The 26,594-nt window shown below is 37.7% G+C and overlaps 3 protein-coding genes across 10 annotated transcripts in view; 2 read left to right on the forward strand and 1 right to left on the reverse strand.

Moving 5' to 3' along the window:
* Positions 1-176: 176 nt before the first annotated feature.
* LIG4 (DNA ligase 4) lies at positions 177-11,044 on the reverse strand. Of its 7 annotated transcripts, none has more exons than XM_045377413.3 (3): positions 10,907-11,044; positions 7,275-7,347; positions 177-4,030 (listed from the first exon to the last, which is right to left on the reverse strand). In XM_045377413.3, exon 3 carries the CDS (start codon positions 4,000-4,002, stop codon positions 1,267-1,269), a length of 2,736 nt encoding a protein of 911 aa, XP_045233348.2. In that variant the 5' UTR covers positions 4,003-4,030; positions 7,275-7,347; positions 10,907-11,044; the 3' UTR covers positions 177-1,266. The 7 variants fall into 7 exon arrangements, with proteins under 7 accessions (XP_045233348.2, XP_015294993.3, XP_045233347.2 ...); XM_015439507.4 differs by having other exon boundaries at positions 10,861-11,044; XM_045377412.3 differs by having other exon boundaries at positions 10,857-11,044.
* Positions 11,045-11,096: 52 nt separating this feature from the next.
* ABHD13 (abhydrolase domain containing 13) lies at positions 11,097-24,744 on the forward strand. The gene is made up of 2 exons (XM_005586223.5): positions 11,097-11,355; positions 21,959-24,744. Exon 2 carries the CDS (start codon positions 21,979-21,981, stop codon positions 22,990-22,992), a length of 1,014 nt encoding a protein of 337 aa, XP_005586280.1. The 5' UTR covers positions 11,097-11,355; positions 21,959-21,978; the 3' UTR covers positions 22,993-24,744.
* Positions 11,097-26,594, forward strand: part of TNFSF13B (TNF superfamily member 13b) — a 91,845-nt gene continuing 76,347 nt past the window's right edge. For both annotated transcript variants that reach the window (XM_005586224.5, XM_045377416.3), the window contains exon 1: positions 11,097-11,355. The gene's annotated coding sequence lies outside the window, so the exon portion shown is untranslated. The remainder of the gene's footprint in view (positions 11,356-26,594) is intronic.

Genomic DNA, 26,594 nt, shown 5'->3' on the forward strand with positions numbered 1-26,594 from the left:
TGAACCTGGGAGGCGGAAGTTGCAGTGAGCCGGGATTGGACCACTGCACTCCAGCCTGGGCAACAGAGCAAGACTCTGCCTCAAAAAAAAAAAAAAAAAATTTTTCCTGACACCAGAAACTCTGTGTGATACAACTATTATGAATTGTTTTAAAAAGAATAGAACATAAGAAATTATTTTAATAGTACATTGAACATTTTATTTAAATTAAGAAGTATAACAAAATCACACACATTTGTTCCACGGTTTGGATAAAATTTCCAATTACTTTCAAATAATGCACACATAGTATCTCACGGATCAAATTTCATACATTTCAATATGGTCATGAGATAGATTGTATTCTAAAATTCAGTATATAAATCCATACATTATACTATATATATTGACTTTAAATAATCTAACTATAAAAGTCATTTTTAAAAGTCAAAGCAATTTATTTCTAATGAAAGTTACAATGTGCATACCATATTGACACCTATTCAATAGATAAAATCTACAAAAATCTCTTTTTTGTGAATACTATTTATACTGGAATGCAAATTCACATAAAAATACTTCCTTTAAAGCATGTTCTTTTTAACGCAAGAAATTAAATGTAAGCTACTTTTAAAATTGCAAGCTTTATTTTTAATCAAACCAATTCAATTTTAAGTTTTTAGATCATTAAGTCTCATACAACTTCCTCTAATTTACCTAAAACCATCATTCACAGGGTTTTATTATTACACTTGGCCTTAACCTTAAAAAACAATTTTGTTTACATTTCACATTTAAAAGGGACATTTTAAACCCTAAAAAGACATATTTTTACAAGTCCAATTATAACAATTCTACCCTATTTTCTTGCAATGCTTTTATTAGATAAAAACTATTATTAAAGTTTTGATTTTTTAGAAAATACTGTTTAGAAGGTTAATGCTTTTCATGACTTTAAAAGTTTCTAAATGTATCTTATTAGTATCTTGAAGTAAAAATTCTTATTTCTATATGGATATTATAAAACACCTCTTCTTTAGACTGTTTAATTATTTCACCTTAATCATAAAAAATGATCAACTACTACACTCTTAAGATAATTTTTCTTTCTTGGCTTTGGGCTTTTCAATCTTAAAAGTTAAAATTATTGTTTTCCTATATCTAATGATACTTTTTAGGCATAGATTTTTAAGATACAAAAATGCAATGTAGTTTAGTATTTTATCATTACCACCTTCTGCAATGAGTCTGCCAGATCAGAGGCTTTCCTCACTAGGAAACCTAGCTTTAAATCAAATACTGGTTTTCTTCTTGTAATTCACACCTATCTATTGAATCAGTTACCCAACTTTCTTTTAGGATTTTAAACTTTCTCTTAAAAGTTCTTCTAAAAGCTTTAAAATCTGCAACACGACTATGATCTTCCCCAATGATTACATGAGATACTCCCTCAGCTAAACAAGAAACTACCTTTGCTCCATGAAACCGAAGCTCCAAGGCTTTAATAGCTAACCTTGTCCCCTCAGTTTTGGTACTCAGGTCATTAATAACAACATACAAGTCCAAATAAACGGTGTGGCGTCGAAACATACTGAGAGGAGAGCAATCCCAGGAATATCGATATTCTAAATCAGCAATCAAAGAAGCCATTTCTTCAGAAGTCTGCTCGTAAGAATTTTTAATTCCTGAGAATACTTCCTTCAGTTGGTTCAAGTCTGTATCAACGAAATAACTATCACCATAGCAATCATATTCACGGGCAAAATGTTCTTTGGTTGATGGGCACATATGAATCATAAAGCGAGGCTGCCATGGCACAAAGCTTTTGGTCTTAAAACATTCTAAAAGCCATGCAGGCTTGACAACATCATGTTTATTTGACAAAATTATGTTTTTCACTCTGATGTTCTTAGACCCTGCAATTACACAGTATGTGTCTGGGCCTGGATTTTGCACTATATAACCACCAAGTTCTGCAATTCTGTTCTCCAGGTCAGGCTTTGGCTGGCTATCTGTTCCACTCATAACACAAAACTCCACATCTTCAAATATATTAGAAATTTTGTTAACGTTAGTAAGGTTAGGTGCTTTTAAGTGCTCAATAATTCCAATAACTTTCTTCATCTTTGGAGCAGCTTTTCGCTTTTTTTCTTGTGGTCCATCATCACCACCTACATAAAGGTGTTTAGATGCGAGCTTACCAGATGCTTTCCCCCTAAGTTGTTCTAGGTCGTCCAGGGTCATGCACTCATGCCACTCTTTGTCTTCTCTTATCTTCTCAATTCGTGGAAAACGCAAGGTGCAGCCAGTTTTATACATATCACTGGGTACGATCTCTGCTGCCTTAATCTGAACAATGACAGAATTACAAGGTTCAATGTACACTTCTGGCTTCTCTGTTCCACATAAAATGCTACTTGGTGGAGCTTTTTTATGAAAAGGCTTCCAATACTTGGCCAATTTCAAACCCAGATCATACAGTTCTTTCATGGTGCAGCCAGAGCCAACACGAGAGAGAGTATGAAACACAGATGGCTTCTCACCAGGAGGGGGCTTCTCTGCTACTGCACACAAAAAATGAGACATCATTCCACCCCGTGATCCTTTACCCCAATATCCTCCAACAATTAAAATGTCCAATTCATCCATTAGTCCAGTGACATACTCTGGTTTAATTTTTAACCACCCTTCACCTCTTTTGTCTGGCTTGTAGATGGATAGAGGTTGTTTTATCATGATTCCCTCTTCTCTTTTATCTATTGCTTCATTCAGTGCATCAATTACTTCATTCTTAGTATGAGCTTGTGTTTTCTGCACTACTTCTATTCTACCTGGAATTGGTGTAAAAATACTACTAAGAATTTCATACCTCTTTCTCAGAGTCTCATGCCCTAGTTTTTTATTATTAACCATCAATACATCAAAAACACAATAACAAGTTTGCAGATCAGAATCTTCTACCATTCTTTTAATATCAAACTTAATTCCCTTTTGCATGAAAGTTTGTGTATTAGGATTATAGGCCATCATCTCACCATCAAGAATACAGATTTGTATATCTGTTTTGAATGCATTATGAATGAATGGGGTAAGAGAACCTTCAGTAGGAGAAGCACCAAACTGATCAGTATAGTTATATCCATTTCGGGAGAAGTATTTATATACATCTCCATCTTTGTGCATTTGCATACGTTCACCATCTAGCTTGGTTTCTATGTAGAAACTCTGATGTTTCATATCCTTCTCAATGTGCTCAATATCTGCAATAGCAGCTAGCATTGGTTTAAAGGCAGAAAATAAAGTGATAGAAATATCACTGAGTCCTACAGAAGGATCATGCAGTTGCCTACAGACTTTTTCCAGATCTGTAGTGACATTATGCAACTCAACAGCATCATTATGAAAAACAGAAAAGATAGTTTGCTGACTAACACCAAGCTTTAAATCCTTTATGATCATCCGTATAAGCCACTTTTGCTCAAGTGCTGAACTCTGAGTTATAAGTTGAAGTAGGCTCTTTTTTATCAGGTCTTTTCTTTTAGCAGAATTATTGCTGGCAACTGAGTCTAAAAGGTCGTTTACTTGCTGTATAGTTAAACTTCCTTTCTGTAAACATCTTGGCTTCAACACAAAATATGCAATCAATGCAAAGTCTCCAGCATCTCCATGAGTTCCAGTGGGTGTTCTGTAGTTTAAAAGTTTGAGGGCATCTTTTCCATCTCTAGGTAAATTAAGCAACTCAATATAAAGCTTAGCAAGCATAGTTTCTTTAATTCCATAGGCCATTCTCTCTCTTTCTAGCTGAGGAAGAATTAGTCTCATTGCTGGATAAAAAGAGTCTGTGACATCTTTTTGGTTCTTATGAAGAGCATCATGAAATTTTCTCCAAGAATCTAAAAATTCCCTGAAGTGTCTGATTTTTTCTGCACGTCCTCTACTTTTCTGTATTCGTTCTAAAGTTGAACACAAATCTGCAAAAGGAACGTGAGATGCAACAGTTTGTGAAGTTGGTGAGGCAGCCATCAAAGCGGTGATGAATCTTCTCGTTTAACTAGTAAAGCAAAAAGAGAATAACTTTAAGTAAAAGATAAGATTCAACTAAATATTTAATGTAAAGACCTTACAATGATCACCGAGATCACAATAAATGTTTATTGTTTGCTAAATAGATCAATGCTCTAAATGATGTATCTTTTCAACCTCTACATTTAATAACAACTATTTTGTTTCAACCCTAATTTGAAATTACTATGAAAAGTATCATCAGCTGTATAGCTATTTCCTGTATTTATAATACAGAAATCACTTCAATTTTCTCCTTAAATTCCAATTATTCTATATATTAATTATTTAGCACATAATACAAACAAATATTGCTAATAATGGTGACAAAAAACCTCATCAGGCTTAATTCACTTCACTTCTGAGCTTCTGAGGGAAGGCCCCTCACGTATTTCTCTTTTCTTTACCTGTCAGACTACCACATAGCACCAGAAATGAACTTCTTCAAACAGATGTTTATAACAAATCACTCGTTTGCTGAATTGAAATTTGACTTCCTAGAAATCCTAATCATAGGCAGGGCCCTTGACCAAAACACAAAACAAAGGGAAACACAGGTACCCTCTTCTTCCAGCCAAGCAAAGCCTATGTCTATGTTTCCTTTCACTTCTTCACTGCTAGCTATGCCAAATCACACCAGCATTCAATCCCAAATCAAAATGCCCTACCCACAAAATCCTCACTTTATCTATTTTACCATAGTTACTGTCTTATAAGTATAAATTTATTAGTATGCTTATTTTTTTCATATTTCCAGGCCAGTTATTCCCTAAGTATTTAATGACTACATGTGAGATGTGCTACGTACACCGTGCCAGGGGAAAATACCGCATGTTTCTGTTTTAAAAGAACATATATTCTGTAAAAAAAAAAAAAAAAAAAGAAAGAAAAAAAAGGTTGGAGGGAGTGCAATGGAAACTGAGTATAATAAAATGCCAAGTGCTCAAGTGCTTTAACAAAATAAAACAAACGTAAAATGTCCTGAGGGGAGAGCTTTTCCCTAAAGTGTCTGCTAAAGTCGGAGAAGAAATAATGGGCACCTTGCTGAACTAGGGCAAGAATATTTCCTAAAATTTCACAAGTGTAAATTTCTTTAGTTTTAAATATTCATACAAGTTCTACTGGAAGATAAATATATTAATTTTAATATGGTTTAAACTATGTAATGTTAAAATAACTTTTCCAAAAAAAGATTTCAAGTAAAATGTATGCTCCATAAATAGAAACTATGTTTTATCCTGTGGTTTCAGACACCTCCTGGCACACCATGTATCTCAGGCAGTGGAGTCAGAGTTTTACTGGGAGTGGGGAGATCTATTACAGCGCAGAGAACATGTGACTCCCCATCTTCCAATTCTCCATCACAGCAAACAAATAAGCCACACACACATGCACAAGGCTACATTATCTAGTATCCAGTAAAATAAATCAAATGGCTAATTACAATACTACATTTACTATACTGTCAGTCTCTAGAGGCTGGAAATTGTGCTGTAATTTGTGCTACTAGTGGCAGACATGTAGGAGGTTTGCTGAATGAATTACTGAACACCTAGAGTTGACTCCTGGATAAGCACACTAGGGAAAGCTATGGTCTGGTTACATACCACACACTCACACACACACGCAGATGCACAGTGGGTGAGATTCAGTTTGGTTAAAAATATTCAGTACCTCTGACTGCCCTGGCAATGGTTCACAACAGCCATTTGGTGGCCTATAGAGAAAAAAGCTGCACTTCTCAGTCTAATTTCTGACAAAAGAAACCCAACTTCTACTGAGTGGGTTAGATCAAGGGATAAACCTGTGAGAGACCACTTTTCTGAAACTTTTATCTTTGAATATACTGTTGTTTCCTCTCTCTGAATCTGGTTTGCATAACTGACTGTAACACCTGGTTATGTATGTTCACTGCCCTGTCTCTCAAAATATGCTCCCTCAAGGGAGTACATCATGGTACCCAATGCTAGATTTACAATTTCTTTATAAACTATGTAAAATGAAGTAGGTTAATATTTCTTTAATGTTCAAATATTGGTATTTAGTTTCTACAGATATATCTATAGATTCTATATGGTCTCAAAGTTGAAGTTTCGCTCAACAAATCCCAGGCAAGGACTTAAATTACTTTATAATGACAAAATGTAGGTAATGGTGTGGATACACATGTATCCTAAAATGGCTACACAGATAACAAGGATTCCAAAAATGCTATAAACTAGCATAAGTATTTTTGCTCATTACAATGGCATACACAGTCAAAGATTAGGCCTTGCATTCATTTTTACATGCTAATTTTATTTTTTGGATTCTGAGGATTTTAGCTGATTCATTCCATTTGCAATAAGACAAATGAGGAGGTTCCTGGTTAGGGCTCAGGTTTTGGACTCTAATAAATCTGAGTTCAAATGTGGATAGTAACATTTAACAGCTGTGTGATACTGGGCAATTACTTAATTTCTCTAAGCTTCTGTTTCCTAAAGTATAAAATGGGGTTAAAGACTATGTAGAAATTAGAATGAAGATACAATCAGATAACCTACAAAATGTGCTTTAAAAAGTAGTAAGTCTTGATAATTTTAATACTATAATGCTTGCTGATCCAAGCAACATTTAAAATATAAATATTGTAAAATAGTAAGGAGATAAAAAGGTGGGAAGAAGCTTCACTCTTTAACAATAAGCAAAGCTTTCAGGAGAATGAATGCAAGCAATTAGTACACAATAATGATTCATCATTCATTCAGTTGCTGACTACATTGTCCTGAAGTGACACATGAAAACAAACCGGCAGGTTTTACTCAGAAGTAAGAGACTATGGAAGGTGATTAAGTGCTATGTTATTGCACTTAAAAAAGGCAGAGGAAAAAAAGGAGAAAGTGACTAATACAACTGAAGTATCCTTCACGCAACCCTTGACAAGCTGTGTCTCCCTAGGAAACAAAGGGTTTACAGTTGTCTATCTTCCACAGCACTTAGTGACAATTTGGGATAATCTCAGCAGAAAGAAATGAGTGGACAAAGAGGCTAGAAGGGCTCTGGGATCCCAAAAGTTAAAGAAAAACCAAGTGTAAGAAGAGAAATAAAGTAATTCCCTCCAAGCCTAAAGTCTCTCCCGCTCCAATGCCCCCTGTACCCCCTCGGAAAATGGAAAATCCCAAGGGAATCTACATCATTCCTGTGCCAGTTTCCCCTACTCTCCCCCAACACTTCAATGGATTCCCAGTGAATACCTGGTCTCCGGCAAGCTCCGTTACCTCTGTGAACCAGGGAATCCCAGCTGTAAAATGAGATCTGGATGGTTTCCTGCGGGATTGCCATGAGAAAGCATCAGCATGTAAGCAGGTAAAGCAGGCAACACAGTTTCAGGGAGTCAAAAATGGGAGAAATCGTCCCACGACCTGGGGCTTGGGTCTAGATAAGAGCACAGCATCAAGAGGCCAGGCTTCTAATGCGGAGCAGTCTATAGCGCCGTGAACTCGGCAACCCCCATCACCTGCCGCTGCACAAACGCCCTGTTTGCCGCTCCATAGACCGACCCCCGCCTCAAGCCCCTAGACCTCCTGCCTGACGACCCCCAGACACCCCGCCTGATTTCCCAGACACCCCCCACCTGACCCCCAATCTGACGCCCCACATCCCCTTCACTTGACTCCCCACACAACCCCCGCCTGACGCTCCCCAGAAGCCCCGCCTGACACCCCCCACCTGGTCCCCCAGACCCCCAACCTGACGCCCTATACACCCCACTTGACTCCCCACACACCCCACACCTGCCACCCCACACAACCCCCGCGTGACGCGCCACAGACCACAAACTGACGCCCCACAGACCCCCTGCCTGACTCCCCACAGACCTCCCCCTCCTCCTGCCGCCACACACACCCCAAACCCCGCCCCGAACACCCCCCACCTGCCGCCCCACAGATCTCCCGCCTGACGCACCACAGACCCACAACCTGACACCCTACAGACCCCAACCTGACGCCCCACAGACTTGCCCCCGGTCTGCTGCCCCACAGCCTTTCCGCCGCCTGCTGGACCACACCCCCCGCTTGACTCCCCCCCACCCCCAACCTGCCACACCTCATCCCCCCACCCCCATGCCAAACCCCCCCCCAAGCCCCACCTGCCACCCCACACACTTCCCACCTAACGTCAAGCCTGAGCCTCAGCTGTTAAGCCGGAAGCTGGCGCCAGAAGATGCCGGTTCCGGCAGCTGCTGGCCGCGCAGGCGCAGGGCAGACCCGAGGCCGTGCCGTCACTGGGCTCTAGGACGCCGGCGCAGCCAGGCTCGCGATGGGAGGTGGGAGGGCCGGCAGCCTCACCGGGCAGGGGAGGCGGGACCTGGAGCATCCTGGTTAGGGTCTTGAGTACACACGGCTCCTATTGACCTCAGTAGCAGATGCTCTTTGCAAGCAGTTGATCCGCACGCCAGTGAATTTTGTCTTGAGGGAGACCTAAGATCACTTTGTGCCCTGGCTAGTGATAGCCTCTAATTCTTGTTCTCTGTACGTAAAACAGTGGTAACTATACTATTTCACTGCTCGTGAAAGCTCCCAAGAGAGAACAGGGCATCCCACCTCAAAAAGTCGGTTGTTTCATTTAAACTTTTAAAAAATAGGCTTTTGCAAACTATATAGAGCTTTTTTTTTTTTCATGATGTTTGCTACTGTGGTCTGAGTTCTCTTAATAGAGCAATAATACATAACAATACATAATTTACAATACAGAATTAAACCGTTGCATGACCAGAAATTAACTACGGACTCTTCTAGAATCTGTTTAAGGAGTAAAAATAAAGTTATTTACAAACCTTTATTAAGCACCTATTATTATATAGTAATGGTGCTAGATATTCAGGGTGGAGAGATTAAAAACAATCCCAGTTTTTATGTTCCAGGAGCTGTTAGTTTCCACCAAATTTTTGCTGTGGTCCGTCCTCTTTCGCCATGGAGAAGTGAGAAGTTATTCATAAAGAGTGGTGGGAACAACTTTTAGAACTATTTTATTTTAGCATAAAATACTGCTTTACGATAAAACAAATTTTGCTGCAATGGGCCCTGATAAAACATATCAGAGCAGTTAAGTGCCTTAGAGGTGGTGTAATGTATAAAAACCTCGTTTTTCAAAACTGACACACTTAATTCAGTGCTAGTTTGTAGTGGAGCTAGAACTTAGGGTTCAGTTATTTACTTTGTATGTCTAATTGACCTAAGTAGCCTGAATATATAAACTCATCTGTGATGTTGTAAAGTCTCATGATACTGTTTTGTGAGTATCTACTCTTCAATTTAGTTATCAATTTATTTTGGAGGAAAAATGAATGGTGTTAAGGTAGAGGAGCCTCCATTTGCCCATCTTATGAGAGGGTACCTATTCGTGTACATCTGTACCTTGTTCAACCTCTACTGAGTTCCTACAATGTCAGAAGCTGGACTCTGTATTAGTTACATGAGAGGAACCATGAATTATGAAACCAGGCAAACTCCAAATTGATTCAAAGCCCAGTCTCCATTTTATCATGTTATTTTAGTTGCTTGGTTCAAAGACAATCAAGGGTTTTTTTCACTAAGTATCTTCTAGAGTTGCCATGATTATTAATTTACTTATGTAGATGGTATACTTTAGTGCTTGGCACTTACTCGGTAATTGACATTAGGAAGCTATGAATCAAGAACCCAGCTTTGACCTGGAGCTCTCGATCTGGTAGCAAGACACATATGTTCAACAAAACACCACCACAGGCCGGGTCGGTGGCTCATGCCTGTAATCCCAGCACTTTAAGAGGCTGAGGTGAGCGGATCACTTGAGGTCAGGAGTTCGACACTAGCCTGGCCAACATGGTGAACCCCCGTCTCTACTAAAAACACAATATTAGGCCGGGCGCGGTGGCTCACGCCTGTAATCCCAGCACTTTGGGAGGCCGAGGAGGGCGGATCACCTGAGGTCGGGAGTTCCAGATCAGCCTGGCCAACATGGTGAACCCCCGTCTCTACTAAAGAAAAATACAAAATTAGCCAGGCGTGGTGCACATGCCTATCATCCCAGCTACTCAGGGGCTGAGGCAGGAGAATCGCTTGAACTCGGGAGGCGGAGGTTGCGGTGAGCCGAGATCTTGCCATTGCACTCCAGCCTGGGCAACAAGAGCGAAACTCCGTCTCAAAACAACAATAACAAAACAAAAACAAAAATTAGCCGGGCGTGGTGGCGGGCTCCTGTAATCCCAGCTACTTGAGGGGCTGAGGCGAGAGAATCGCTTGAACCTGGGAGGCGGAGGTTGCCGTGAGCCGAGATCACACCATTGCACTCCAGCCTGGGCGACAAGAGCGAGGCTCCGTCTCAAAAGGGGGAAAAAAAAAGAAACCCACAAATTTATGAAATATCCTCTGTATATACAAAATAGGGGACACAGAATAAGGAAAGCCCAAGGGAGGGGGAGGCACACATCTGTAAACAAACAAGTGTGTACACTTCAGTGCACAGGGGGGTTGACAGTGAAGCTAATGAAGCCGAAGTTTCAAGGGCCCATTTTTGTGGTGAACACTTCCAAGGCCTTGAGAGGGGCCCTAACGAGGTGTTCCCATGGTCGTGTACCTCAGTAAAATTTGCAAAAATAAGATAATTTTACATTATTTTTCTTTAAAAGGGCTCTCCAAACGGCACAAGTTTCAGGCCTCACAAAACCTGCATTCGCCCTTGACAGTCTCCACTCTGGTAGGGGTAAAAGGAGAAAAACAGAAGCGCTTTAAATCCTGGACCTCATTGCGACACCCTTAACAACCCTATTAGGCAGAACAAATTCCTCCGCAAACCTACGGTTTGCAGAGCGATGGTGGACTCCCGAGCTCATCGGGTCAGGCACCTCTTCACCGCGGAGGCCTCTGGTACGTAACTGGAGGGACTCCTGGTGCTCGGAGGAGGGTTGAAGGCCAAGATCCCCAGGTCGTGGAACAGGGAGCCGGGCCCACGCCGCCGAGGTATCTTTTCCGTCCCGGCCACCGTCGCGGGGGCTCCCCGGGCAGCGGCTTCTGCGCATGCTCGGGAGAGCGGGCAGGGTTCCCACTCCGGGAGCAGAGACGGAGGACAGGTTATGTGGGAGCCGGCGGGGGCGTTTGCCGGCGACACCCGAGCGGGGGCCGGAAGTGGGGCTACAGCGCACCGCAGGAGCTCCGGGCTAGACCGTGGCGACGGCAGCGGCCCCTGGGCTGGAGGAGGATGATGAGGAGCGACGGAAGCGACGCGGGGGTACGCTGCTGCGCGGCGCCCGGTTTCGTGCCCGCGGCCGACTGCGCAGCCTGTCCGCGAGTCTGAGTAAGTGCGGCTTGGGGACCCCGAGCCCGCGGGGCCCGAGCGCCGGTCCGCGCCTTCTAGGAGGGTCGTGGGGAGCCGCCGGCTCCTCAAGGCAGGCGCGAAACCCTCCCGGGAGGCCGTGGGGGGAGCCCCGGGGCCAGTGCAGCTTCCCGGGGGGGTCGTGAGGGGGCCGAGCGCCGGGGGCTGTGGAGGACCAGCCCGGGGCGCCGTGCCGGTCCGGGCTGCAGCCCTGCCGGCCGCCCCTACTCCGCTCACCCCTCACCAGGGGCAGCAAACTGAAGCCACATACCTGTTTTGGAAACTAAGGTGCGCGCATTGCCAGAGGCTCGCCGGGTGTCGTTTTGTAATTGGAACCGAAAACGTATCTTAGTGTTCTGTGTCAATTGCATTTCCAGTAATGTGTACAAACCTGCGATCTTTAAAATCCAACCCTCGTCTCCCCCACAGACATGAAAAGTAAAATAGAATAATTCCAGCTACTAGGTTGGAGAAAGGGAGAGTCCCGATCTAATCACGCCAGTAACAGGTTTAGACCTGTGAATATCAGGGCAGGAAGTTCTGGGGTATTCAGGAAACATCAAAAAAGCACCCCATGCAATCGAAGTCAATTTTGCTGTAGATTTTAGTCAACATTTCAGTAAAATGAATTACTAGTATTACTGCCCAAGGTATCAAAACCAAAAAAAAGTCCATCCCCATTTAACAACTCTTATTTATGTTTACTATGTGATAGTAACTGGATAGAGAGAGATGAGTATATTGGCTTTGTGTGTTGGTATTGGATTTTCACTGATCTCTTTTGACGGGAGAGGGTTCGTGGATCAATACTTATTGGTATGCATGCTTAGGGAAATCACTCGTCTTTGACTAAAATATCAAATTTTATTTTACTGTGTAAGATTTCGTGATTGCCCATTTAGTGTTAACGCCATGATATCCTACCTAAGACATCAGCTGCTCAATTAAATAGTTGTTAATAGAGGCCCACTATGCATCAGGCACTGCTGCATATTAAAAATGTAGAGTTGGATAGGATGAGGTCTCTGTCATCAAGGAACTCACAGCCTGTGTAAGCAGGTTAATTACGCTGTAATAGTAACTTCTGCCACGTAAGTTTGCACAAACTACAGAATATGGAATGGATGGCAGGAGGGAGTAGGGGTCCAAGGAAAGCTTTTTGAAGGATCTACTACCTGAGTTTGGTTTTAACAGAAAAAGAGTGCATTGCTCTGATTACTTCCTGTGTTCGGATACGGTAGCCTCTAGGGAATCATATCCATTATTTAATCCAGGACTAATAGGACTTCTAGTTGTCCTTACTTTCACATACTCTGCTATAGTAGATAATTAATTTAAATTTTGTCTCATAGAAGTAGCTGCACTTAACACACTGTTACATTTTATCTCAACAGTATTTCAATTTAATCTTTCATCCTCCTTTTACATATGAGGAAATATATATTTAGAGAGGCTAAGTGAGTTGGCAAAACCTACCTATCTATTAACAGACCATGACCCAAAACACTGTCTCCTTTCCATTGCACCACACTGCACTGCCTCCGATTGATAGTTAACTTGGAATGATGAAAGCAAGCCAGGTACCTACAGGTAGCTCTTGGCACACTGCCCTCTTCTTGGGCACATCAGAGGCCTCTTGGCATGTGAATAAGAGGGTTTACTAACCAAATTGCCTTGGGCTAACAATATAACTTAGTGATAGGTGCAGGAAGCTGTTGGACTAACATTTTCCCATGATCTGTCCTCATAACTTATCTCAGGGGAATCTATTTCTGTTTCTCTGTTTAATGTATTACTCAGATTTTGAAATCTTTCTAATCCTTGTTTAGTTGCGTCAGGAAAGTCTTAAGACCTTTAAACAGCCTTTTTTTGTGTGTGTGTAGACTTAAAAAACGCTCCAGTTCTTCTAATGAAGATAGTTTTCCTCAAATGACAGATTTTGTAATCCATTATTACATTTTATGTTTCTGTTTCACACGGTGTTAACTCCTACAACAGTGCATTCTGCTGAAATCCCTTGCAAAGATGTAGTATTTCCAGTACATGGACTACAGGCATTGATGAGCTAGCCTGAGAATCTCGATACTTCTAGTAAGGCTTCTAGTTGTACTTACTTTCACATACTTAATGTTGCATAACACTGGTTTTATACAAAACAAATATTCTGAGTTTCATCCATCTAGTTTATAGGTAAAGTTTTAGAACATTGCCCATTTATAAATTGGAAACTTTGTGAATTTCATTATCAGTCTAACATCACTACAGTTTTAGGCTTGTGGATTTTTTTTAAACATTTCAGATATTTATAATCTCAGAACAAATTGTGGTTGGCTTCCATAGTAACAATAATCTCTCATTTTACTTCTGCCAGAGTTGACTCTATTTGCCAAGATTTTCAAGCACGAAAAAGCTACTAAGTTGCTGCCTGGTATAATTTTTGAGCTATTTGCTCATACAGATTTAAATCCTAGTTAAAAATGCTGTCTGAACTATCCAGATATTATCCAGCATCTCCATAGGCAGTTACTGTTCATTTGTCCCGTAGGACTATCAATACACACTTTTTCATTATTGATGGCATGTGGGTAACCATTAGGGAAATAGATAATTCATTCTGTGGTGTCTCCAACACCTTGATAGCAGCTATTTGTGTTTCCATTTTAGCTGTGCAGCTGGCATGGTTTCTTAACTTCCCAATGCTTAACAGAAGAGGAGAGAGATTGATGTAACAATACTGAATCTGAGTTCCACATTACTTCACATGTGATTGGAAGCTGTGATTCACCCAGAGTCATTAATGAGCACCATGGGGTGTGGGGTCCTCATTCTCTGCTGGGATGTGGATGTTGGCATTGACACATGAACTCGCTTTCCACTTTTTACAGTTTTCACTTGAACCTGCACATTGTTCTTTCCACTTGTAGGCATCTTTTTTTTTTTTTAATGTATAAACTTTTTATTTTTAAACACGCTGTTCCCAAAATTATCAATTTAGGATGGACTTAAAGACCTTTAAAGAAGTAATAGTACATTTATGACTTAGGACTTTTTAATTGTATTTGAAAGCGTTTAGCCTTTTGCCAAATTGTTTTTGGGAAATTCATTGTAATTCACCTATGGGTAATGCATTTTTTTGTATTTTTAAAAGACCATTTGCTAGTGGCAGAATCTGTAACTCGATATACAACATGCAATACAATGTACACTTTTTTTTTTTGAGACGGAGTCTCACTGCGTCACCCAGGTTGGAGTGTAGTGGCACAATCTCAGCTTGCTGCAACCCCGACTCCTGGGGTCAAGTGATTCTTGTGCCTCAGTCTCCCTAGTAGCTGGGATTACAGGCACGTGCCACCATGCCCGGCTAATTTTTTGTAATTTTTAGTAAAGACAGTGTTTTACCATGTTGCCCGTACTAGTCTCAAACTGCTGGGCTTAGTCGGTCCACCTGCCTTGGCTTCCTAAAGCGCTAGGATTACACGCATGAGCCACACGCCTGGCCCAATGTACACTTTTTAATTAAAAGTAATTAAAATAACTAGAATTTAATTTGTAGAGCAGTTCTGACCTTCATTAAAATATAATTTTTATTGTAAAATGTTATCTATGATATAGTAGATTTTGTCTAGTTTACTCTCCTACTAACCTTACGGCAATAATTAAAATGTATTACTATACTTTTGAATTCAGTTCTTGATATATTTAAGTTTTTATTTACTTTTAATTTTTGGAGAAAATATTACTGGGTAAAAACCTTAAATATATTTACGTATGTTATAATGCAGAAAGGGTTTAGATAAATGTAATATATCTTTCTTAATTTGAAGAGGGCAAGTCTTGGGGCATAAGGCAATAAAGTTATATGGTTAAATAGTGTGGAACAGTGGTTCTCAAGCTTTTTGGTCTCAGACCCCTTCACATTTTAGAAATGTAAAGATCCCAAAGATTTTTTTTTGTATGTATGTGGATTATATAGATATTTATTGTGTTAGAAATTAAACCTGGAAATTTATAAAGTGTATACATTAAAACTGGAAGTTTTAATTCATTTAAAAATAGCAATAGTAAGTTCATTACATACTCACATAAATAAAATTTTATATAAAACAATTTTAATTACAAAAAGTAGAGGTGTGGGATTATATTTTTGTAATTTAATTTCTGCCTCATAGAAGGCAGGCGGATTATTGGGCTCTTTAAGTGAAACATGAAGGAAGTGAGGCTCACACAAATTTGTCGTTGTAAAGGGAAGAGTGTTGTAATAGAGAACTGTGGATACTCTTTGGTGTGACTGACTCCATCACTCAACAGGAGGCACTTCCTTAGAGGTCAGTTACATCATGCCATCTGAAACCTACATCAGAGAAATTTTTGTCCCTTGTTACATCAAAATCTATTGATTTGTAGTGAATTTTTTACTCATGTTTGCTTGATTTTGTGACACCATTCACTGGTCATTTGGAATATATTGGTTTATTGAGTTATGCAGATTCTTCCCAATATTAATAGATTACCACAGTGCCAGCAAAAAGGTCTTTTAAGTGTCGCGGAGCTATTGGCAACCTCATTCATTTTCTAGTAAATATCTGCCAAACCTCTAAGTCTGAACAGCCATAGTTTGTCAGTTGTCTTTTTAAATAAAAATGTTGTCACCTGAACAAAGCAGCTAGTTCAGCTCACAATTCAAATGTATTTCAATACATAGCACAAAATGCTTTATGTGCACTTCCAATTTTGTCACCCATTTATCACACAATGTGTTAAAAAGATGTGTACTTGTTAGTTGAGATAAAATAATTTTTACTACTTCTTTGACATTCTTAAGTGAACTGGATTATTCCCTCATTTACTGTGAGCTCATGGTGGTAAAGAATACAGTGACTCCAACATGTGAGGCCACTACCTTGATTCTTGTAAAGTCACCAGCAATTTTCCCCATCATTGCTTATGCACCAGTAGTGCACACGTCAAACAGTGAGAAAGGTAAATGACATTTTAGTAGTATTATGAGCATAATATTGATCTTGTGGACCCCATTAGAGGGTCTTGGGGACTCTCAGGTTTCTGACCACCTTTTGAGAACCACTGGCATAGAAAGATCTCAGATTTAATAGAACCCTCAAAGTTCATCCAGTTTAACAGCTCTAAATTCCTCTATGCTATCCTTGCCAAGTATTTATTTAGATTATGCTGAATACTTGCAGTTTCTGTGAATAATTGTGCTAAATGAATAAAAATAAGTGCCACAGACAGCTGTTTGATGGAAAGTAAAAGAGATTCTTAGTTCTGGAGTTATGCTTTGTCCTGCTTTTAAAACATTGCGTAAGTTTCACTTGGTTTCTCTAAGTAATCAACCTTGATGAAATCCAGAGACTACTAAAATTATGTTGTGAAGGAAAGATATAGCTAAGGTTTTGATTTTCCTTTGCTGTTTGTAAGGACAATTGTCATTTTTCTTTGATTTTTCTTTGTCTGCTCTATAATTAAATGAACTTATGTTAGATGTATGTAGTTATCTATATCCCTATCTGTCTCCTGAGTAGCTCAAGAGTTGCTTGAACATTACTGAGTAGATCACAAGCTACTTGAGAGCAAGGGCTGTATAGTATACTAGGATGCATTGGAATCTGATGACCATCTCTTCTGGAAGAGGCTGGGAAATCAACTATAGGCCTGCTTCAGTGGTGCATGCTGGATTTTATAGCTTCCCTGGGAGCCTGCAGTGATATTCTGAGGACTCATTCCATTCATGGTGGGCATGACTTCAATATTGATCTCTTTTTTTTAAGCATCAGTTTATAAAATAATTATTTAAATTAAATAATTTTCCTTAAAAATGGAACCGTTTGTGATCCTCCAGGTACCTGTATGAACACAGGAGATGATTAGTAGACATCAGATAAGCGTGGCCATCACTCATGCCATTAGCTGACTTACCATTCAGCTAACACTGTTAGCCAGCAAGGTGGTGTGAGAGCGTTACAGTTCTAGACTGCTCTTATTTTTAGTCTCAAATTGTTTATTATATACCCATAATGGACTTAAATTTAGAGACAGTAAGTAGGGAGCACTAGAGGTGACTACAACAAGCCAGTTAGGACCGTAAATCCTCAAGGTGAGCACCATATCTTAAACTGCCTCAGATGATCAAACTACTTATGTAGTATAGCAGGATGTCACTAATACAACAAAACCATTCTTTTAAAAGGAAAACAATCATATCTAATTTATACCGTACATGATAATAAAGATTAGTCATGCTTTCAGTAGATTATTTTTTGAGACACACTCACTAATGTCAATGTGACACTTCAAACCACTTCATTTAGAAAGCACAAAAGTTATTTCTAAGGTTGATTTTTTTTTTCATTCAAATACAAGACTGGTACAGGTTATAATAAACTGTAACACTTAAATCTTAGCTACATATCCTGGGTTTTTTAAAAATACATTTGTTTACACATCATGCTTTTTTGTGTGCATAATTAGCATAAAGCCTGCAAAACGTTGGGAAGGGAGCAGGATACGTTTAGTTTTGGATACGTTTGAAATATCAGTGAAGCATCAGGTACATGAGGAACAGGTAAATTAAGATTGTAGATGAAGAGTAGACTTGTAGATTGGGAATAATTCATACACAGGTGTGATAATTGGAGCCATGAAAAGGAATGAAATCAGTGAGGGAAAGAACATAATAACATAAAAGAGTGGAGAAGACCTTGGAAAATGTCTGCTTTTCGGGGTGTAGGGCAGAGAGAAACAGCAATTTGGGTATAGAGGAGAAGCCAACAGCAGATGACACTTTGGGGGTCTGGTGTTGCAGTGTGGATTGAGAAAAATCCACTAGATTTATTTTAAAGTGAAGTTTGCATTTTATGAGAGATCATTATGAGAACTCAGCAAGTTCTCAGATAGTGAATGGTTAAGGAGTTACTGGGGGTGATTAAAACCACAGATTGGTGGGTTTTAGAAATGTTTGACATGTAATACCAGATCTGATAACACAGCAAACAGAAAATTGAGTAATGGGACTGTCATGTATTCATTTAAGATGTAGACACAAGGTTAAAAATACATACAATAATGATGTAAAAGAAGACTGGAAGATGAGAAGTTATTGATTATCTACATTTCTGTATTCTACGTAGAACAGATCTGATGGGCTCTCCCACTCAGCAGCCGTTCTAATTGATTTAAGTTTGAGTGTATTACATGCATCCTTTTTTCTGATTTTTATGATGCTAAGATCTCAGCAAATGGATTTCACATGCAGAAGAACCTGACAAATAATACGTCTCTTCTGAAGACACATTTTATAAGTGTTTTACCACATAGGACATACTTGATTGCCTCACTCATTCTTCATGACTAGTAGCAGTGGTCTTGGGGTCAGCTGGACATTGATGCTTACAAGACCCAGTAGACCGTAGTGAACCGTACTATGCATCAGCCTCTCTGCTTTTTTGAAAACCCAACATGTCAGTGTTAGGTATATTGTTCCCAGATGATAGCTCAGGTCTAGTGGAAAATGACACAAGGGTGGGAGTGAACGCCACCCCGGCTTAGCTGCTTCATGCTCCACAGGAAACAGTGTCTTTTTGTAACAGCATATGAGTATAGCATCCAGGACTAAGCAAATGGCAAGCCAATTACAAGTCATATTCGATTCAGAAAAGCCCCTGTTTATACTTCCCACTGGGCATGTTTAGCCCTGCTCACTGTCCTCTCAATCCAGATGTAGCTCATCAGTAGGAGCCATTTTTACTACACTGTTGCTTAGAAACACAACTGATATCCTACCTTTATCAGGTTTCCAGGGAAACAGTGCAGGAAGGTTAAGGAGAGGTCATTTTTTATCTGAAGAGGGAGAAAGGTTTTGTTAACCCTTTACTCACACTAATTTATTGACAAAATAAATAGAAAACATAATGCTGGCTGTAGGATCCATGCAGTCAACTTTAATTATTAGAGGCAGTGTTTGTTTTTAGTGACTGTCATAACATCTGGGTATGAAGTTGTTTTTACATCTCAGCAGATGGTGCATGGTAATTGTGCTTTGCTGATACTTTTCAGCAAATTCAGTAAATTAAAAATCCTTCCTGATATTGTTCACTTGTCCTGATTCCTTTAAGATCATCTTTGAGATGGAAATATCATACAGACTAGGGAACAGAGATTATTAGCAAGCGGGGTTAGGTAAAAATAAGGCAATCTGTGAGTGGAGTTCTTACTCTAAACCACCAATGTAAGAATATCTTAAAGAGAAAACACACCCATACCCACGCACTCCACCACCCCAGAGCAATTTTTATTAACCTGTTCTTAACAATGACTTCCATTTGATATTACTCAAGATGAATTGACTTTTATTCTGACTTCTGTAGTCCAAGAATTCATTGTAAGATTATGATTGTTTATCACAAAACAGTTTAGTTAATGTGACTTTTCAGGAATGTTTTGTGGCAAACTGTAAGTTTATCCCTTATTATTCCTAGCCAGTAAAAGACCCAAACAAATATGCCCCTTTTTCTGATGTTGTTTTAAACATATATGCCCACTGCTAAGAATACTTTTATTTTTTAAAATAAATTTAATAATTTGTATATGTAATTAGATTATTTAAAAAATGTTTTAGTCATAAGTATATGTAAAGTGCTCTACTAGACATTAGAGATACAATAGTGAAAAAAGAGAAATACACTTCCTAGCATTATAAATTTTAATTCAGTATTGTTTGCTAAAATTAGATGTTAGAGGCTACTAAAACGCAAATAACTTTTCAAAGTTCATAAGTTGAACATTTATGTAAATTGATACAAATGTAAATGTAAAATTCACATTTTAAATTATGCTTTATTCATATATTTGGAGCTATTTTATCTGGTTTTATAATAATTTTTTAAGTAAGAACTAATTTGAGCAGAACACATTAAGAAAGTAGAGCCAGAAATAGTAGTCACAAAAGCAAATACAGTTAACGTGTCTATAACATTTATGAATGATCTTATTATTAATCTTACTTGATACTAATGACCAGCCTTATAGGTAAGCATTTAAAAAACTCTCATTCTACTGAAAAGGCAGTTGAGACGAGATAGGTGATAAGTAGTTATTCAGGGAGGATATGATACTGTAATAAAACTTGCTACCACTGGGTGGCAGTGTTGATTTCTGGGAAATCAGAGAAAAATGGTTTATGTTCAAAAAGGTTCAGTTCATTTGAATAATATTTCAAATGTAATATGTAACAAACCTGCACGTTATGCACATGTACCCTAGAACTTAAAGTATAATGATAATAATAAATAAATTTTAAAATAATAATAATAATTCAAATGTAAAAGTCTATGTTTAGTGAAATAATAGTAAAAAATCAAATTTGTTAAATCATCCAACTCATTATTTGTATAATCAGTCTATAACTTCTTTATAGCAGTTCGGTTAGTGGGAAAGAAAGAAATGTATTTTAAAAAATTCAGTAAATAAGCATAAGTAGATGAATAGTATATAAGAAAATTTGTAACATACCTCAATTCTTTTGCCTTTTTAAGACAACATGTATAAACCTTTTGAAAACAAAAATTCTCTTTTAATAGTTTTTCTTTACTTTCTTTGTATCAGTTACATATTTTAGTAATCTTTTTAAAAATTGTTCTCCAATGAGTCATTTTACTTTATTTATCTCTGGTTCTCAGAGGATTTCTGTGTATTTGTTTCACACTGAACCCTCAAGTATTTATTGCCTTATCAATACATTTTAGCAATCTATTGACCCCAGGATGTGAAACTTCAATAAAGAGTATATAAAAGATACTGCCAATCTCATGACACTAGGAATATGATACTTATTTTTAATTAGATATGAAAGATAAATCATTAATCATTTTCTTAAAAATAATACAACATTAGAATCTAGTGTTTAAGTAAATTATTTTAGTATTAAAACTTCGAGGTAAAGGGGGGATACTTTTATTCTTTCTTTCCCTAGTTGTTTTTTTAAATTTTGTTTTGTTTTGCCCAACGCCTTATCCTAGTTTCTTTAGTTTTTGCTACAGTATATGAAAAAAATTGACAAAGTATATTAGATTGGTCTTGCTATGTTAGAATTTCTGAACTGCCTCTTCAGTTCAATTTGCCCTGGACATACCTAACCTAACAGTAAATGTACCACTTGTTTGCCTCCCAGCTCATCTACATTGAGAGCCAGATGATGGCCAGTCTACTTATGCCCCTGAGCTTGTTTTCTCATTTAAAAAAAAAAAATGACACTATTGCATCAACTTTTTTGGGGGTCAAATCAGTGAAAACATATAAATGAAGGTAGCTGGCCGTAAATAAGCACTTTTTAAAAATAAATTAATTTGAAGAATACTAGTGTTTCATAAATAGGACAGTGGAGGGATATGGTAAAACATATGAGAACAGAAAGGACAAGGGAAATTACAGCAACTACTTTTGTGGATGGACTATACCTATTACCATATTTAACAATTACATGTGGCCTAGTACCATAGTTTATTATATTATTGATTTTTAAAAAATAATAGATACATGTTGAATTATTAATATTCTCCCTCTCTCTCTCTAGGATACTTACAGAGAGCTACAATGGAAAAGTCCTGGATGCTGTGGAACTTTGTTGAAAGATGGCTAATAGCCTTGGCTTCATGGTCTTGGGCTCTCTGCCGTATTTCTCTTTTACCTTTAATAGTGACTTTTCATCTGTATGGAGGCATTATCTTACTTTTGTTAATATTCATATCAATCGCAGGTATTCTGTATAAATTCCAGGATGTATTGCTTTATTTTCCAGAACAGCCATCCTCTTCACGTCTTTATGTTCCCATGCCCACTGGCATTCCACATGAAAATATTTTCATCAGAACCAAAGATGGAATACGTCTGAATCTTATTTTGATACGATACACTGGAGACAATTCACCCTATTCCCCAACTATAATTTATTTTCATGGGAATGCAGGCAACATAGGTCACAGGTTGCCAAATGCATTACTTATGTTGGTTAACCTCAAAGTTAACCTTTTGCTGGTTGATTATCGAGGATATGGAAAAAGTGAAGGAGAAGCAAGTGAAGAAGGACTCTACTTAGATTCTGAAGCTGTGTTAGACTATGTGATGACTAGACCTGACCTTGATAAAACAAAAATTTTTCTTTTTGGTCGTTCCTTGGGTGGAGCAGTGGCTATTCATTTGGCTTCTGAAAATTCACATAGGATTTCAGCCATTATGGTGGAGAACACATTTTTAAGCATACCACATATGGCCAGCACTTTATTTTCATTCTTTCCAATGCGTTACCTTCCTTTATGGTGCTACAAAAATAAATTTTTGTCCTACAGAAAAATCTCTCAGTGTAGAATGCCTTCTCTTTTCATCTCTGGACTCTCAGATCAATTAATTCCTCCAGTAATGATGAAACAACTTTATGAACTCTCCCCATCTCGGACTAAGAGATTAGCCATTTTTCCAGATGGGACTCACAATGATACATGGCAGTGCCAAGGCTATTTCACTGCACTGGAACAGTTCATCAAAGAAGTCGTAAAGAGCCATTCTCCTGAAGAAATGGCAAAAACTTCATCAAATGTAACAATTATATAATGTTTCCCTTTTTGATTATTGCATTGTATTTTGATTTGTGCAGAATGATAAAGAATGTTCCTTTTAGAAGTGTGTTATGTCTGTACTGTCTGAAGAGTGACATTAAACTTTGAAAGGACTTCACTGCTCCTTTATGATATTCCAAATAGTTTTTTACATTTGAAAAACTATAATTCTTGGGATTATTTCATACATTTTCATCAAAACTTTCAATGTGGTTATGTATTCATATCTTTAGTTTAATATGTCAGTATATTAGATATTGTTCAAAAGTTTCTTGTTGCTAAAGTGGTGTAATCTGTTACACAGATGAATAGCTAGATGTGGAAAGAGATATGTAAACAAGAAACCTTTGGGTATTATTTCTTAAGTAAATATTGGGACAATCATGGTAAGCAAACTTAGTTCTGTAACTGCATTTTTCACCTTAAAAGTTAAATGAAATGCATGATGGTATTTTATTCCTTGAATTATGCAATGCAGCATTTTACATGTAAATAGCACTGGTCATATACTGATGTATATGGTTATCTGGGTTATATCTATTTTTATGTAAACTCTATTTTGTTTTTGGCAAGAAGTGAAATTGAGACCTGTGTGCAGGTCGCCACTGAATTTTGCTCTGGTGAATGCTGAGATCCAGCTTTTTCTTACAAATAAATGGGACCCTGTTTTCCAATATAAATGTACCGTGTTTTTGTTAGGTACAGTCTGGATCATGGCATGTAGAAATAGAAATTTAGAATTTTACTGCAGCTTTGATGTGCATATTTCAACTTTTTAACATTTGTAACTTTGGTGGCAAAGAGAATTTTAGCTTCTATCGATTTTGTAAGTCTTCAGCTGAACCACTCATAGCAGTCATAATGAAGATTAGCACTAGTTAGAATTAAATGAGGAAGTCTTTTATCTTTACAGGATTGTACATACTACTTTTAAAAAATTCTCACATTTGATTTTAAGTCCCAGTACCTAGTTATATCTATCCTATCAAAGGCAAGATATCATTTATTGAACTTCTTGAAAATAAAAGTTACACAATCCAACAACAACAACAATAAAAAACAATGTTCTTGGTTTAATGTTGTGAAATAGAACTCCTACAATCAAAAGACAGTTTTAGGAAGTCTTATTTATTTATTTTAAAAGTTTTACATGTAGGAGTGTGGGAATGAAGGAATTCTGGAGCTTTTTGACACAAAACCTATTACCACATTTAGCAGTTAAATAGCTATAGGTGGGAAGTAGGATTTAGATGCATAGAAAAGTAAGAAAATCTTAGGAAAAAGTCCCTTAAAACTTGCAGGATATACCTTAATAAAAATACACGCTCTGAGTCATAATTGTGCCAAGTTATTTCATGCAGTCCTCAAAAATTAGATGTAATTGAGCTTTGTGTAATATTATGTCAGCTTTAACATATAATATTTTGAATATTTTAGCTGTATTTAGTGGCTTTCTGCAAGCAACTAGAACAGAGAAATAATGGGTCAATAATGTTGACCTCAATTTAAAACTTTCAATGGAGATAGGGCTAGAAATACTTTTGCCAAATAGCATTCTTACTCACTTTATGCCAGTGTTTAGAAAAAATAAATTATAGCAAGTATGATTTCTAAGAATAATGTTTTTCTATAAATTATTAATTGTAAAAAGTCTTGCTTTTTAAAACAAGTTGGTAATGCATATCATGGAAGGCATATTTTGTATGTATAAATTCACCACAATTAAAGGCTACTTTTCTTGTCGGTCCTTGCTATGTAGAATGACTATTCTAAATATAAATGTATTAAAAAGAAAATACAACAAAATGTATATTTAGACACGAGCTTACATGGCATACCTTATATTTGTATCATTCTTTAAAGTTTACAAAAAAACACCTTATGTTTTTATGTAATCAGTCATTACACTATGGAGAAATTTATCAGCTTTAGTTCTAAATATGCTGATGAGGTATAAAAGCTGTTTCTTCATCAGTATTTTGCTTTTATGCTGCTTTTTCTTTTTGATATTCCAGGTTTATAAACTATCTTTTTAAATTTTAAGCCAGGACTTCAAAAATTGTAGAGTACTTGTTTGCCGTCCCCTACCTTCATTCTCTTCGTAGGGTTAAGGAGCCTTTCTTTCTACAGCTAAGGGCAGAGGCTGTGCCTGGGGCTGTACCACATCTTTCTCCATTAGCATCTGTATTTGAGACTGTTTCCTTAGATGAGTAAGAGGTGGAAAACAAACTTAGTATCAGGGTCCATGAAGCCCATGGCATCATTTTTGAAAATATTTCTAGTTTTGTAGCCAAAGCAATTGGTCCTGGTAAAATGAGACTTCTTCAGGAGTCACTCCCTCACTTTGGACCCATAGCTTAGTGAATGGAAGTATATGTACCTATCTTGTTTATTAACTTCTGACTTATTTATGCAAGAGCAGCTATAGGAGTTTACAAAAGAACTCTAAGTTATTAAGTTACTATAAATTTGGGGATCCTAGAGTGATCTTAAATATGGCAAGATACAGCTCATTTAGAATAAAATCTCACATCCATTATTTTAAAGGGAACGATTGGGGGGGAAAAACTGGTGAAAAAAATATTAAAAAGGACCCTAAAAAGAATTCTGCAAAATAAGAGAAAAAATAATTTGTGACACGTAATAGAATACTAGTAGGATAGAAACAACTAGAAAGAAAAGTGTGACACAATTTTTACATTTAGATAGGGAAAATAATGAGATTGGTGAAAGGAAATAGTGCAAAACATTTGGACGCAAAGCATTTCTAACAAAAAGTGGCTGTGGCACTTGACATTGCAACTACCCTGTTACTGCAATGTTTTTGACTGTTAAAATTGATATTTTCATAAAAATGGTGTTCTGAATTTTGCTACAGGGCTGCTGAAATTTATGATTACCTGTAGACACTTGATAATTACATAGATTACAGCTTTGGTAATATGTCACTGGAGTAATTATGCTATAATATCTGTTGAGAATTCATACCATCTGATGCTTACGTATTTCTTACATTTGTAAGATTCGGCTTGGTGGGAATAGGTTTGGGGGAATTAAAGAGTGAAGGCCATATTTCATTTTTTGTAAATTATCTTTCAAGCTCAGATAGCTTAAGAGCAGTTTAGATTAAGGAGACCCTTTTCTCCTTGAGGATAGGGATAGGTAAGGTAAACTGTAAAAAGAATGTCACAGAAGTCACTTTTTAATTTAAGTCACGATTGAGATACTGAAATCTTCCACTGATTCTTCTCCTTTCCCTTTTTCCTATTATGTTTGATAATTATATATATTTTTTAAAACTGTGAGAGGAAAAATTAGTCATAAGTAACCCTTTTGGATTATCCACTTAAATTTATGTATTTTCATATTACTCAGGTAAAGATGGAAATGACAGAGCACAGACATTTATTTTTTAAATTGATAGGGTAGAAAATGAAATGTACATCTGTTTATTCTTAATACTATATATATATACACACATCGTTTTAGCAAATTGGAAATAATATATTCATTTGTATGGCAAGACAAATGCAGTCATCTTAATACTAGTCTACACATTTTTGCCAAATGGCGCAAATATACCTCCATTTATATTTT

The sequence above is a fragment of the Macaca fascicularis genome, chromosome 17, assembly GCF_037993035.2.
Source record: "Macaca fascicularis isolate 582-1 chromosome 17, T2T-MFA8v1.1".
NCBI lineage: Eukaryota > Metazoa > Chordata > Mammalia > Primates > Cercopithecidae > Macaca > Macaca fascicularis.